This window comes from Capricornis sumatraensis, chromosome 4 (genome assembly GCF_032405125.1).
Source record: "Capricornis sumatraensis isolate serow.1 chromosome 4, serow.2, whole genome shotgun sequence".
Taxonomy (NCBI): Eukaryota; Metazoa; Chordata; class Mammalia; order Artiodactyla; family Bovidae; genus Capricornis; species Capricornis sumatraensis.
Genome location: NC_091072.1, coordinates 86,051,373 through 86,068,321, shown reverse-complemented (window position 1 = coordinate 86,068,321; position 16,949 = coordinate 86,051,373). Strand labels below are relative to the sequence as shown.

The 16,949-nt window shown below is 38.2% G+C and overlaps 1 protein-coding gene across 1 annotated transcript in view; it reads left to right on the top strand.

Moving 5' to 3' along the window:
* Window positions 1-16,949, top strand: part of REDIC1 (regulator of DNA class I crossover intermediates 1) — an 88,125-nt gene that overhangs the window by 70,655 nt on the left and 521 nt on the right. Inside the window, 2 exon segments of the mRNA XM_068971446.1 lie at window positions 736-799; window positions 7,517-7,602. Coding sequence (XP_068827547.1) covers window positions 736-799; window positions 7,517-7,602 — 150 coding nt within the window.

Sequence of the window (16,949 nt, the reverse complement as noted above, 5' to 3'; positions counted from 1 at the left end):
AGCATCTGCCTACAATGCGGGAGACCCGGGTTTGATCCCTGGGTCGGGAAGATCCCCTGGAGAAGGAAATGGCAACCCACTCCAGTACTCTTGCCTGGAAATCCCATGGACTGAGAAGCCTGGTAGGCTACAGTCCATGGGGTCGCAAAGAGTCGGACACGACTGAGCGACTTTCCCTTCCCTTTTCCATCAGGGAAGCCCTAACCTCGCTTACCTTGTTGGAAATTAAGAAATACTGGGAGTTTAACAAAGAAAAAGGAAAAAAAAATGCAAATGTAAAAACTGATGAAAATCAAAACCAGTGGTGTATTCTACAGAAAATTTATACCTTTAAGAGCTTTTATTATTTAAAAAAAATCTGAAATTAAATGAACTGATATCCAACTTAAGAAATTAAAAAGAGAATAATGGAATAGATATCCAAATTGCTTTAATATCTTTGTCTTTTTTCAACTGCATTTACTAAGATTACCCAAAGTCTCTCCTTTTTGTCAGTAATTTATTTCCTGGCAAATGTCTGTTCTGTTGCTTTCTGTTTCTAAACCAATTTAAATTTTGTTTCAATTACTGTTCATCACAGGTAAATTTTTCTTTGCAGTTTTATAATCATCTTTGTTCAATTAAAGTAATATGAAAGATGAGTGCTATAAGTTGAATCGGTGTGGTTAAAAGGTAGCTATAAGTATATATTATGGTATATACTTGGGAGCTGTTAAAATTTTGTTTTTCTTCTAGATTCTGATAGAAGAAAGAGGAATGTGTTCTTTCAAAGATGGGACAACATCTACTAGGAAAACTTGTCAGTGTAACTATAAGTGAATTTTATTCTTTTAAAAATAACATTTTAATAGAAATCAGTTAAATTTTGAATCTTTTTTTTTTTTTTTAATTTGGGTGTTCCAGAATTAGTTGTAGCACACAGGATCTTTTAGTGTGGCATGTGGTATCTAGTTCCCTGACCAAACCCAGACCCCCTGCACTGTGAGTCTGGACTCAGTCACCGGACCACCAAGGAGAAATCCCCAGAAATCAGTTAAACTTTAAGTTTTGTTTTTTTCTTAGAGTTTTGCCAGCAAATGTATTTTATAAGTATCTTAGAATATATTACATAATTGACCCCTTAAAATTAACTTCATCTTTTATAAAATGTTATACAAGATGAGTATGTATAACATATATGTACTTAGTGAATGATTTAAAAAAAAGACACCTTTGTATTCCCTTGTTTGTGGGAGAGGGAAAGGGTGGGATGATTTGGGAGAATGGCATTGAAATATGTATAATATCATAAATGAAACGAATCGCCAGTCCAGGTTCGATGCAGGATACAGGATGCTTGGGGCTGGTGCACTGGAATGACCCGGAGGGATGGTACAGGGAGGGAGGTGGGAGGGGGGTTCGGGATGGGGAACATGTGTACACCTGTGGTGGATTCATGATGATGTATGGCAAAACCAATACAACATTATAAAGTAATGAGCCTCCAATTAAAATAAATAAATTTATATTTTAAAAAAAGTAAAAAAAATAAAAAAAGTAATACATAATACTTTTGAATACCTTCTCCGTTGTATTTCCTATCCTGCCTTCTAGAGGCAACTATTATCCTGAATTTGGTTTTTATGATAGCACATGTAGACTTTCGGAGAAGGCAATGGTACCCCACTCCAGTACTCTTGCCTGGAAAATCCCATGGACGGAGGAGCCTGGTAGGCTGCGGTCCATGGGGTCGCTAAGAGTCAGACACGACTGAGCAACTTCACTTTCACTTTTCACTTTCCTGCATTGGAGAAGGAAATGGCAACCCACTCCAGTGTTCTTGCCTGGAGAACCCCGGGGATGGGGGAGCCTGGTGGGCTGCCGTCTGTGGGGTCGTACAGAGTCGGACATGACTGAAGTGACTTAGCATGTAGTTTTCCGATTGCTTGGTTTGGAGCTTTCTGTGACAAATTGAGGCAAAATATATTTTTCTGTGACTTACTTCTGTGTGTGTGTGTTCACCTAGAAATATGTTTTGAGATTCAATCACGCTGACACTTGTGACTTTAATACATTTCATCATTTATTTTCTGCTATACAGCCTTCTATTGTATGAACATAACACAATTTATACATCTTTGGCAACAGTTATTTAAGTTGTTTTGAATATTTTGCTATGATAAACAATGCTACTTTAGCAAATCTTGACACTTCTCCTGGCACACATATATAAAAAATTCTTCTAGGATTTATTTCTAGAAGTAGAATTGGCTAGTTCATATGATATGCACTCTGCTGTGCTTAGTCACTCAGTCACGTCCAGCTGTCTGCAGTCCCATGGACTGTAGCCTGCCAGGATCTTATGTCCATGGGGATTCTCCAGGTAAGAATACTGGAGTGGGTTGTCACGCCTCCTCCAGGGGATCTTCCCAACCTAGGGATTGAACCCAGGTCTCCAACATTGCTGGGGGATTCTTTATTGTCTGAGCCACCAGGGAAGCCCAGGAATACTGGAGTGGGTAACCTATCCCTTCTCAATGGGATCTTCCGAACCAGGAATTGAACCAGGGTCTCCAGCTTTGCAGGTGGATTCTTTACCAGCCAAGCTACCAGGAAAGCCCAAAATAAAGCCTAAAAGTGTATAAATGTGCTTATATGTGCGTCTTGTTTCCCTGCCCTTCTCACTCTAAATGTAATGTAGGATATCTTAATACAGTGTGTTTTATACACAAATTAAATGGATTTATTTAATAAATTTTCTGTAGGTTTCCTTATATCAGTATTAGGCATTTATTAACCCTTTATTTATGTCCATTTAGTAATCCATTATGTGGATGATCTATAGTTTACTCAGACAGTGCCCTGTTCCTGGGCATTTGAATTGATTCTGGTATCTCATTTTTGCAATGTTCAGTGAACAACTTTGAGCACACATTTCTTAATTGTAGAGGTACATTTTCAGGATAATTTCTAGAAATGGGATTGCTGAATGAAAGAGGAGATACATTGTGGAGTTTTTGTGGCTTTTTTTTTTTTTGATAGTTATTGCCAAAATCTGTTTTGGATAGAGATTGCTGAATTCCCCATTGCATCATTTTGCAATCCTATCATGAATGTGATTTTTATTCCACAGCCTCACTAATAGTGATTGTAGCCCAACTTAAGAATTTTTGTGAATCTTATAAAAATAGAGAGATGGAAGTTTGAGTTTGTACTTCCTTTCCTTGAGTGAAGTTTAGCATCTTTTAAAAATGTGTAATGGTTATTTGTGATTTTCTTTTTTTCTGTGAACATCATTTGCGTCCTAGGAGCATTGAGTTTTTACATGTTTTTCTTGATATTTAAGAGTTCTTCATATATTAAAGAGATTTAGCTCTTTGTGATGTGTCACAAATATTTTCACCTAGTTTATTATTAATTTTCGATTTGTTTGTTTTTACTTTGCTTATGGTATCTCCTGCCTTGCAAAAGGCTAAACATTTTTTATGTAGTTAATGTTATCAATCTTATCTTTTATACTTTTGGATTTAATTAGAAAGACTCATCACACTCCCTGGTTACAAATGAATTCACTTATATTTTCTTCTAGTATTGGTATTTTATTGTATTTTTTTGCACTGATAATTTATCCTGATTTAGGAGTTTATCCTGATTCAAGTTTTTAAAAAATGCATCTTTCTCCTAGGTATTTGTAATACTACCTTCTTGTGTCAGTTTTCCATATATACTTTAGTCTGTTCTGTGGATTTCTTTACCATTCCATTGAGCTTCCTATTTCACATGTGCTAATATCACATTATTTTTGTTATAATTACTTTATACTGTGAAAGAAATGGCAACCCACTCCAGTATTCTTGCTGGGAAATCCCATGGACAGAGGAGCCTAGCAGGCTACAAAAGAATCAGACACAACTTAGCAATTAAACAGCGAAAACAATGTTTAATTTCTAAGTTACACCTCCCTTTGCACTTTTTAAAGATTTTTCTGGTTAGTTTTGATTACTTTCATATATAACTTTAAAATCAACTCCAAGGAAAAGGGTTTTCTTGGGGGGAAAAGAGACCACGTAACAAGTGGGATCTTAATACCCCAACCAGGGACTGAACCTGTGCCCTCTATAGTGGAAGCATGGAGTCTTCTGTTTTCCATATCAGCTATAACAATAATGCACCAGGGTTCCAATTTCTTGAAATCTGTACCATCGCTTATTATTTTCATTTTTTTCAATAAGTGGCCATTTTAATGGGTGAGAGGTGATATATAATTGTTGTGTAGGGCTTTTAAGACAGTGAATTTTGCCAAAGGATTTTATGATATGGACCATCCTAGCATTCCTAAAATAAATCCCACCAAATCATGATGCTTTATGATTAAGTTTGCTTTTCTTATTTTATAATTTTATATTTTAAAATTTTAACTCATATACAATTTTTGCATTGATACTGTTGGTGAGATTGGCCTATATAATATATGTATGTGTATGTGCATGTGTAATCTTTCTCACATTTTGGAATTAATGTTCTATCAGATTGCCAGAATTTTTTTAAGTTTATAATAAAAATTGAGGGTATTTGAAAACTGTCTTGAAATTTGGACCATTTGCCTCTTCAACCAAATCTCACTGTTTTATTGCAGATCTTCATCGCCTCATAACTTGGTTGTTGAGTTAATCTCCCAATGATCTATGTTTTCATACATTTTACCCTTGTTTAAATAATCCCCAATTAGATGCCTTGGTAGACAGTCTAAAATTTCCTTAGTATTGAAGTGCACTTCTACACTTTCTTTTCCCCCATCACATATAATATTTTACATTTTGTCTTTTGGGAACTTGCTTATTCATCTTATAAAACCTATTCTTTATCTTGTGCTTTCCTTATTACTATTCACCAAATCTCTTTCCCTAGAACTCATCACACTTAGGTCTCTACTGCTTTTGTATCTTCTATCACTTTTATTGTTGCACCTAACTTTGTGACTATTTTTATTTTTATTTTTTATTTTAAATTTTATTTTTACTTTATTTTACTTTACAATACTGTATTGGTTTTGCCATACATTGACATGAATCTACCACGGGTGTATACGAGCTCCCAATCCTGAATCCCCCTCCCACCTCCCACACCATATCATCTCTCTGGATCATCCCCGTGCACCAGCCCCAAGCATCCTGTATCTTGTATCGAACATAGACTGGCGCTTCGTTTCTTACATGATAGTATACATGTTTCAATGCCATTCTCCCAAATCATCCCACCCTCTCCCTCTCCCTCACAGTCCAAAAGTCCGTTCTATACATCTGTGTCTCTTTTGCTGTCTTGCATACAGGGTCATCATTACCATCTTTCTAAATTCCATATATATGTGTCAGAGTACTGTATTGGTGTTTTTCTTTCTGGCTTACTTCTCTCGTATATCAGCTCCAGTTTCATCCATCTCATTAGAACGGATTCAAATTTATTCCTTTTAATGGCTGAGTAATACTCCATTGTCTATATGTACCACAGCTTTCTTATCCATTCATCTGCTGATGGACATCTAGGTTGTTTCCATGTCCTGGCTATTATAAACAGTGCTGCAATGAACATTGGGGTACATGTGTCTCTTTCAGTTCTGGTTTCCTTGGTGTGTATGCCCAGCTGTGGGATTGCTGGGTCATAAGGCAGTTCTATTTCCAGTTTTTTAAGGAATCTCCACACTGTTTTCCATAGTGGCTGTACTAGTTTGCATTCCCACCAACAGTGTAAGAGGGTTCCCTTTTCTCCACATCCTCTCCAGCATTTATTGCTTGTAGACTTTTGGATCACAGCCATTCTGACTGGTGTGAAATGGTACCTCATTAACTCCTAGAGGAGAACATAGGCAAAACACTCTCTGACATAAATCACAGCAGGATCCTCTATGATCCACCTCCCAGAATACTGGAAATAAAAGCAAAAATAAACAAATGGGGTCTAATTAAAATTAAAAGCTTCTGCACAACAAAGGAAACTATAAGTAAGGTGAAAAGACCTCCTTCTGAATGGGAGAAAACAATAGCAAATGAAGCAACTGACAAACAACTAATCTCAAAAATATACAAGCAACTTATGCAGCTCAACTCCAGAAAAATGAACGACCCAATCAAAAAGTGACTATTTTTAAAGACTGTATTTTTCTTCATCTCAAAATGCTGAGTCCTTTGAGCATTATGGCCATGTATTCCTAAAAACTATTACAGTGCCTTAATAACTCAAGTCTTGAATTTACATTTTAATCTACATTCATTTAATAGACATTTATCTTCTCTACTAATAACTGTGGGTTTACTGTACTTATGAATTGAATGGACCTTATTGTGGGGGAATAGCCTTAGTTCATGTTGTTAGTAAAATCCTACTGTTCTGCTCTCTGCTTTCCACTGTTAAGAAGAACTTTGTGAGGATATACATTCCTTCTAGAATGATGAACTGAGGGTGACTGAATTTACCTAAGTTCTCTCTACCTCAGCTGACCGACAGGTTCTGTTACAGAAGGCGCCAAATCCAATCTGAGGTATGAATAGTAGTCATGGTCTGCTGTGTATAGGAGGGCATGTGATTTATTTATGTTGTTACACCACATTCCATTACCTTTTGCTTTTTTTAAATAGCAAAATCACTTTTACAAGCAAGAAGAGGAATGGTTGAACCTACTGCTCATCTATATATAGTATTGTATTTATGTGTTCTAGGGAGTCATGACCTACTTATAAGGCCCATTTTTAAACTTTTCTTGGAATCATAAGAGAACATATTAAGCAGATAATGAATAACATACCAGGTGCTTTAATTTTTGAAATACAGTTTTTTAAAAAATAAAGTGTTACAGTCATCAAATGTCAAAAGATATATTTTTATATTAATTTTGAATTCACAAATAGCTTTAAAATTCTACAGTTATGAAATCATAGGTTAAATATCATTTCAGTTGTATGATGAAGTTTCATTTACTAAATTAGCAAATGTCTGGTACCTTGGCTTATCCTTCTTCCTGTGGACTGACATTTTGTTTGTTCATAAAGGTTCATTATATTGGAAAAAAAAAAGTTCAATTTCTCTGTTCTCGTTTCTTTCCTTATGTTTCCTCCCCTTGTTTTACTTGTAAATACACGTTTTGTTGTTATTGTTGTTGTTTTAGTCACTAAGTCATGTCCAACTCTCTTGCGACCCCATGGACTATAGCCCACCAGGTTCCTTTATCCATAGGATGTCCCAAACAAGAATACTGGAGTGGGTTGTCATTTCCTTCTCTAGAGGATCTTCCTGACTCAATGATAGAACCCCCATGTCTTGCATTGGAAGGCAGATACATGGAGAATAAATTCAAAATACCCTGTCAAATGCAAGCTGCCACATATCCAAAATTTTAACTTTTAAAATGTTCCATAGTATGTTAACTGAACTTATTTACCAACAGCTATTTTCTGCCTGTGTATATATTAATACATACTAGTCTTCAGAAATTAGCAAATATATGGTACCTTAATAAACTTGGAAAATTAAATCTTTTTTTCAGATCTTGATTCTTCACAGAGTAGTCAGTCTTCCAGTTACTCTCCAAGGCCAACAGATAGTAGTTGTTTCAGTTCTAGTTCAGAGATGGTAAGTTATGTTCTTTTTTTGCTTGTTAACATATGCTGTACTAATTTAGAATAATTTGTATTTCTTACAGTTTACCTTTTCATTGTGAAAAAAAGTTGAAATAATAGTGAAAATAAATGTAAATGTGAAAATATGAAGAATGTAAATTAAAATGTGAGCATCATTCATTTACCTTTATGAAGCCTCATACATTCATGTTTATAACATGTTCATTGTTATTTACAAAATAGTCATATTAAGATGTGTGTGTGTGTATACATATATGTATAGTAAATGTGTGTTTCTTTTAAAAGAGTTTTTAGAAGAACCCATTCACAATAATTGAAAATCTTAAACAACCAATAATACATACAGAGAGAAAGTCTCAAGGCTTATATAAAGAAAACTATAAAATATAATCTGAATAATGGGAGTGACATGTTTAGTGCTGAGTGGGAACTATAATCTGAATAATTGGAGTTGCATCATATTCTGAGTGGATTTCTCACAAATCACATGTTTAAATGGAGTTCTCCATTAATTTTTCCTTCTTTTCATCTACCTTTTGTCTCTAGTTTGCTATCCAAACTGCTCTTGCCAAGGAAGGACACTAGTGACCTCTAATGGTGCCAAATTCATCGGGCAGTTTTCAGTTCTTATTTTACAAGAATTTCTAGCCATATTAATAGAAATAATTATTGCCTTTTCTTGAAACATTTTCTTCTCTTTGCTTTTGTGATGCACACTATCTTAGTTTCCTTCATACCTCTCTGTATGCCACTTTATGCCTTTGCCCACTTCTCTTCTACCTTTCCCTGTATATGAATTGTAATTTAGGGTTTGCTTCAGGACCCTTCTCTTCTCTTAAACTACACTCCAAATTCTAGATCATGTTATATATTCCAGTGACTTTTTATACTATTGCCTGGTTGATGATAATTCTCAATTTTACGAATTCAGCTGAGATCCTTAATTAAGTATCCAATTTCTTATTGGATATCTTCTTAGATATTTCATGAAAAGCTGAACACCCCCTAATCTCCTTATATCAGTTTTCTCATAGTAGTAGATCAGTAGTGGGACACGCCTGAGCGACTGAACTGAACTGAGTGGGTAGTTTTCTACCCACGCAGTTGTTGCCAGAGACTTTAGTTTGGCATCTCAGTCTCACCTGCCTTCCTAACCATATTCATTTCATCACTTTATCCAATCAATTCTACCTGCAAAATAAATTGCATATTTATCTACTTCTTTCACCTACCAAGTGTCAGTACACTAGTCTAAGGTTTCATCATCTTGTTCTTAAATTATTATGGTTGTTGCTCAAGAGATCTACTCTTGCCCTACTTTTTTTCCTGTTAGCAATCATTATGATCTTTTGAAAGCTTAAACTGAATGATGTTATTCCTGTGTTTGATTATTCAGTGGTTTCCTCTTTTGCTTTAGAATCTAAACTACTTACAGTGGCCTCAGGCCCTGTGTGATATAGCTTCTGCCTACATTTCCAACTTCTAGTGATCCTCTCTCACCACACATTGACATGCGACTTCCTTAGCTGACTGGTCTCTTTTCTGCTTCAGGACATTCATATTAATATATTCTGTTAGGCATCAGCTTAAACATGTCAGTGCTTTTGAAGCCCCTCCTTGACTTTTCAATCTAAATAAGACCCCTTAGATATGTTCTTATAATACTTCATACTTGCTCTTCATAATGTTTTTTCAACTTATAATTGTAATTGTGTGATGAACATCCTTTCCACATATAAGAGTGTGTGCTGTCAGATAGTTCAGTTGCTCAGTAGTGTCCAACTCTTTGTAACCCCATGGACTGAAGCATACCCGTTTCCCTGTCTATCACCAACTCCCAGAGCTTACTCAAACTCATGTCCATCAAGTCGGTGATGCCAACCAACCATTTCATCCTCTGACATCCCATTCTCCTCCTGTCTTCATTCTTTCCCGGCATCAGGGTCTTTTCCAGTAAGTCAGTTCTTCGCATCAGGTGGCCAAAGGATTGGAGTTTCAGCTTCAGCATCAATCCTTCCAGTGGGATTAAAGACTGATTTTCTTTACAATGGATTGGTTAGATCTCCTTTCAGTCCAGGGGACCCTCAGGAATCTTCTCCAATAACACCACAGTTCAAAAACATCAGTTCTTCAGCGCTCAGCTTTCTTTATAGTCCAAGTCTCACATCCATACATGACTAATGGAAAAACCTTAGCTTTGACTAGGCAGACTTTTGCCGGCAAAATAATGTCTCTGCTTTTTAATATTCTGTCTAGGTTGGTCATAGCTTTTCTTCAAAGGAACAAGCATCTTTTAATTTCATGGTGGCAGTCACCATCTGCAGTGATTATGGAGCCCAAGAAAAGTCTCTCAGTGTTTCCATTGTTTCCGCATCTATTTGCCATGAAGTGATGGGACTGGATGCATGATCTTAGTTCTCTAAATGTTGAGTTTTAAGCCAACTTTTTCTGCTTACCTCTTTGACTTTCGTCAAGAGGGTCTTTAGCTCTTCTTTGCTTTCTGCCATAAGGGTGGTGCATATCTGAGGTTATTGATATTTCTCCCAGTTATTGATATTTCTTGATTCCAGCTTGTGCTTCACCCAACCCAGCATTTCACATGATGTATTCTGCATATAAGTTAAATAAGCAGTGTGACAGTGTATAGCCTTGACATACTCCTTTCCTGATTTGGAGCCAGTCTGTTGTTCCATGTCCAGTTCTAACTGTTGCCTCTTGACCCGCATACAGATTTCTCAGGAGGCAGGTCAGGTGGTCTGGTATTCCCATCTCTTTCAGAATTTTCCACAGTTTGTTGTGATCCACACGGTCAAAGGCTTTGGCATAGTCAATAAAACAGAAGTAGATGTTTTTCTGGAACTCTCTTGCTTTTTTGATGATCCAGCGGATTTTGGCAATTGACTCTGGTTCCTCTGCCTTTTCTAAAACCAGCTTGAACATCTGGAAGTTCACAGTTCATGTATTGCTGAAGCCTGGCTTGGAGAATTTTGAGCATTACTTTTCTAGCATGTGATATGAGTACAGTTCTGTGGTAGTTTAAGCATTCTTTGGCATTGCCTTTCCTTGGGATTGGAATGAAAACTGACCTTTTCCAGTCCTATGGGCACTGCTGAGTTTTCCAAATTTGCTGACATATTGAGTGTAGCACTTTCACAGCATCATCTTTTAGGATTTGAAATAGCTCCACTGGAATTCCATCACCTCCACTAGCTTTGTTCATAGTGATGCTTCCTCTGGCCCACTTGACTTCACATTCCAGGATGTGGAGCTCTAGGTGAGTGATCAAACCGTCATGGTTAGCTGCATAATTCAGATCATTTTTGTATAGTTCTTCTGTGTATTCTTGCCACCTTTTCTTAACAGCTTCTGTTTATGTTAGGTCCACACCATTTCTGTCCTTTTTGTGCCCATCTTTGCAGGAAATGTTCCCTTAGTATCTCTAATTTTCTTGAAGAGATCTCTAATTATTCCCATTCTATTATTTTCCTCTATTTCTTTACACTGAGGACTTAGGAAGGCTTTCTTATCTCTCCTTGCTATTCTTCTAGAACTAACACACACACACACACACACACACGCACACACACACAAAATGTCCTTTTCATCATAGGGGACTAGAATACAAACGTACGAAGTAAAGAGCTACTTGGAGGTACAGACAAGTTTGGCCTTGGAGTACAAAATGAAGCAGGTCAAAGGCTAACAGAGTTTTGCCAAAAGAACACCATGGTGGTTATCTGGGTCATGAAGATCTTTTTTGTATAGTTCTTCTGTGCATTCTTGCTACGTCTTCTTAATGTCTTCTGCTTCTCTTAGGTCCATACCATTTCTGTCCTTTTTTGTGCCCATCTCTGCATGAAATGTTCACTAGGTATCTCTAATTTTCTTGAAGAGATCTCTAATCTTTCCCATTCTCTTGTTTTCCTCTATTTCTTTGCATTGATCAATGAGGAAGCCTTTCTTATTTCTCCTTGCTATTCTTTGCAACTCTGCTTTCAAATGGGTATATCTTTCCTTTTCTCCATTGCCTTTCCCATCTTTTCTTTTCTTAGCTCCTCAGACAACCATTTGCTTTTTTGCATTTCTTTCTCGTGGGGATGGTCTTGATCACTGCCTCCTGTACAATGTCACAAACCTTCATCCATAGTTCTTCAGGCAGTCTATCAAATCTAATCCCTTGAATCTATTTGTCACTTCCACTGTATAATTGTAGGGATTTTATTTAGGTCATACCTGAGTGGTCTAGTGCTTTTCCCTACTTTCTTCAATTTAAATCTTAATTTTGCAATAAGTAGTTCATTATCTGAGCCATAGTCAGCTCCCTGTCTTGTTTTTGCTGACTGTATAGAGCTTCTCCATCTTTGACTGCAAAGAATATAATCACTCTGATTTCAGTAATGACCATCTAGCGATGTCCGTGTGTAGAGTCGTCTTTTGTGTTGTTGGAAGAGCGTGTTTGCTATGACCAGTTCATTCTCTGTTCCCTGCTTTGTTTTGTACTTCCAGGACAAATGTGCCTCTTACTCCAGGTATCTCTGGCCTTCATACTTTTGCAATCCAGTCCCATATAATGAAAAGGACATCTTTTGGGGTGTCAGTTCTGGAAGGTCTTGTAGGTCTTCATAGAACTGTTCAACTTCAACTTCTTCAGCATTACTTGTTAGGGCATCAGTTCAGTTCAGTTCAATTCAGTCGCTCAGTCGTGTCCGAGTCTTTGTGACCCCATGAATCACAGCACTCCAGGCCTCCCTGTCCATCACCAACTCCTGGAGTTCACCCAAACTCATGTGCATCGAGTCAGTGATGTCACCCAGCCATCTCATCCCCTGTCGTCCCCTTCTCCTGCCCCCAATCCCTCCCAGCATCAGTGTCTTTTCCAGTGAGTCAACTCTTCACATGAGGTAGCCAAAGTACTGGAGTTTCAGCCTCAGCATCAGTCCTTCCAATGAACACCCAGGATTGGTCTCCTTTAAATGGACTGGTTGGATCTCCTTGCAGTCCAAGGGACTTTCAAGAGGCTTCTCCAACACCACAGTTCAAAAGCATCAATTCTTCGGTGCTCAGCTTTCTTCACAGTCCAGCTCTTGCATCCATATATGACCACTGGAAAAACCATAGCCTTGACTAGACAGACCTTGTTGGCAAAGTAATATCTCTGCTTTTTAATACGCCATCTAATTTGGTCATAACTTTCCTTCCAAGGAGTAAGCGTGTTTTAATTTCAAGGGCATAGACCTAGATTAATGTGATTTTGAATGATTTGCCTTGAAAACGAACAGAGATCATTCTGTCATTTTTGAGACTACATCCAAGTACTGCATTTTGGACTCTTTTGTTGACCGTGATGGCTACTCGATTTCTTCTAAAAGATTCTTGCCCACAGTAGTAGATATAATGGTCATCTGAGTTAAATTCACCCATTCCAGTCCATTTTAGTTCGCTGATTATGAAAATCTCAATGTTCACTCTTGCAATTTCTTGTTTGACCACTCCTAATTTGCCTTGATTCATTGACCTAACATTCCAGGTTCCTATGCAATATTGCTCTTTATAACATCGGACTTACTTCCATCACCAGTCACATCCACAACTGGTGTTGTTTTTGTTTTGGCTTTGTCTCTTCATTCTTTCTAGAGTTATTTGTCCACTGATCTCCAGTAGCATACTCAGCACCTATCGACTGGGGGAGTTTCCTATCCTTTGGCCTTTTCATACTATTCATGGGTCAAGGCAAGAATACTGAAGTGGTTTGGAATTCAGTTCTCCAGTGGACCACATTGTGTCAGAACTCTCCACAATGCTCTGTCTGTCTTGGGTGACCCTACACAGCATGGCTCATAGTTTCACTGAGCTAAACAAGGCTGCAGTCCATGTGATCAGATTGATTAGTTTTCTGTGATTGTTGTTTTCAGTCTGCACTCAATATGCCAGCAAATTTGGAAAACTCAGCAATGGCCACAGGACTGGAAAAGGTCAGTTTTCATTCCAATCCCAAACAAAGGCAATGCCAAAGAATGCTCAAACTACCACACAATTGCACTCATCTCACATGCTAGTAAAGTAATGCTCAAAATTCTCCAAGCCAGGCTTCAGCAATACATGAACTGTGAACTTCCAGATGTTCAAGCTGGTTTTAGAAAAGGCAGAGGAACCAGAGATCAAATTGCCAACATCTGCTGGATCATCAAAAAAGCAAGAGAGTTCCAGAAAAACATCTACTTCTGTTTTATTGACTATGCCAAAGCCTTTGACTGTGTGGATCACAAGAAACAGTGGAAAATTCTTCAAGAGATGGGAATACCAGACCACCTCACCTGCCTCTTGAGAAACCTATATGCAGGTCAGGAAGCAACAGTTAGAATGGGACATGGAACAACAGACTGGTTCCAAATAGGAAAAGGAGTGCATCAAGGCTGTATATTGTCACTCTGCTTATTTAACTTATATGCAGAGTACATCATGAGAAATGCAGGACTGGAAGAAACACAAGCTAGAATCATGATTGCCGGGAGAAATATCAATAACCTCAGATATGCAGATGATACCATCCTTATGGCAGAAAGCAAAGAAGAGCTAAAGAGCCTCTTGATAAAAGTGAAAGAGGAGATTGAAAAATTGGCTTAAAGCTCAACATTCAGAAAACGAAGATCATGGCATCCGGTCCCATCACTTCATGGGAAATAGATGGGGAAACAGTGGAAACAGTGTCAGACTTTATTTGGGGGGGCTCCAAAATCACTGCAGATGGTGACTGCAGCCATGAAATTAAAAGAGGCTTACTCCTTGGAAGAAAAGTTGTAACCAACATAAATAGCATATTCAAGAGCAGAGACATTACTTTGCCAACAAAAGTCCGTCTAGTCAAGGCTATGGTTTTTCCAGTGGTCGTGTATGAATGTGAGAGTTGGACTGTGAAGAAAGCTGAGCACCAAAGAATTGATGCTTTTGAACTGTGGTGTTGGAGAAGACTCTTGTGAGTCCCTTGGACTGCAAGGATATCCAACCAGTCCATTCTGAAGGAGATCATCCTTGGGATTTCTTTGGAAGGAATGATGCTAAAGCTGAAACTCCAGTAGTTTGGCTACCTCATGCGAAGAGTTGACTCATTGGAAAAGAGTCTGATGCTGGGAGGGATTGGGGGCAGGAGGAGAAGGGGATGACAGAGGATGAGATGGCTGGATGGCATCACCACCTCAATGGACCTGAGTCTGAATGAACTCTGGGAGTTGGTGATGGACCGGGAGGCCTGGCATGCTGCGATTCATGGGGTCACAAAGAGTCGGACACGTCTGAGCGACTGAACTGCACTGCACTGCCTCTGATGTAGAAGGTTAAGAGACTTATGGAGGCTTCCTGATGGGAGAGACTGACTGAGAGGGAAACTGTGTCTTGTTCTGAAGGGTGGGCTATGCTCAGTAAATCTTTAATCCAATTTTCTGTTCATGGGTGGGGCTGTGTTCCCTCCCTGTTGCTTGACCTGAGGCCAAACTATGGTGGATAATGGAGACCTCCTTCAAAAGGCCCCATGCAGAAACTGCTACACTCAGTGCCTCCAACCCTGCCACTAGGCCACCACTGACTCCTGCCTCCACTGGAGGCTCCTGGACACTCATGACCAAATCTGGGTCAGTCTCTTGTGGAGTCACTGCTCCTTTCTCCTGGGTCCTGGTGTGCACAAGCTTTTGTTTGTGCCCTCCAAGACTGTGTTTCCCAATCCCTATAAGTTCTGATGGTTCTATGGTGGGGTTAATGGTGACCTCCCCAAAAGGGCTTATGCCATACCCAGGTCTGCTGCACCCAGAGCCCCTGCACCTCCAACAGTCTACTGCTGACCCCTGCAGGAGACACTCAAACACAGTTTTGGCTCAGTCTCTGTGGTGTCTCTGGGTCCTGGTGTGCACAAAGTTTGTTTGAGCCCTGTGACATCTCTGGTGGGTAAAGGGTGTGATTCTAAATGTGATTTTGCCCCTCCTACCATCTTGCTGTGGCTTCTCCTTTGCCCCTAGATGTAGGGTATCTTTTTCTGATGGGATCCAACATTATTCTGTTGAGGTGTGTGATGTAGAGGGCAGCAATCATGTCTGCTCCACTCACATTGCAGATGCTAACTCAATATTTATTTCTTGAATAAGTGCATTGATCTTTATTTTCTCTAATTTGTGCCCTGTCAGTTTTAATACCATTTATTGGGCTTACTTTTCCTATTTTAGTGCCAATCAGCTAAAGCTTATATTTCATTTTAGGTTTTTTAATGTTAACTTTGCTTTTTATTTTTAGCTAAAATAATATTTTATATAGGATTTTTTTTATTAAAAAGAGTATTTTGTTTAGTAATTAAGACAGATTTTTGTTGAAGTTGAAAAATTAAAGTTACTAAATTGAATCTAGGCCTATTAAAAATTCTTAACATTTGACTTTTTATCTAGTGATTGTTATATTTAGTACTATTTAACTTTTCTTTTGTGTATTTTTCTGTTAGCTGATGCTATTCTTAATAAGTCTTCTTGAGACTGAGTCCATGAAAGATACAATATAGATATTTTTTGACTTAAACAGTCAAGGAGTGAATACTAAATTGTATGTGTTAGCTTTTTAATTCAAAGTTCTACTCTACTCTTAAAGTAGTTGAAGAGTATATGTTCTATATCATTTCATCTCTATGAAAAGGTAGGATGTCACCTATGATTATGAGGACTAATAAGAGAAAAAAGTCTTCTCTTTTTAGTGTTTTTCCATCTTTAATATAAGTGAAAAAGTGAAAGTTGTTCAGTTGTGTCCGACTGTTTGCAACCCCATGGACTCCAGGCCAGTATACTGGAGTGGGTAGTGTTACCTTCTCCGGGGAATCTTCCCAAGCCAGGGATTGAACCCAGGTCTCCCACATTGCAGGTGGATTCTTTACCAGCTGAGCTACCACAGAAGCCCAAGAATACTAGAGTGGGTAGTCTATCCCTTTTCCCACATTGATTGAACCCAGGTCTTAATTCTGCAACCTGATTTTCCCACCTGATTGAACCCAGGTCTCCCACGTTGCAGGTAGATTCTTTACCAGCTGAGACTCCAGGGAAGCCCAGGAATACTAGAGTGGTAGCCTATCCCTTCTCCAGGGGATCTTCCCAACCCAAGAATCGAACCCAGGTCTCCTACATTGCAGTCAGATTATTTACCAGCTGAACTACTAGGGAAGCCCTTTAATATAAGGATTCTTAATATTATGTCATGCTATTTTAAAATCTATGACCTTGATTTAAAAAAAAATCTAGGTTGATTTGCCACCTATTAAAGTCTTTTCTTTTTTTTAAAGTTTCTATAATGTAAATTTTAAGAATGTCTCCTTTG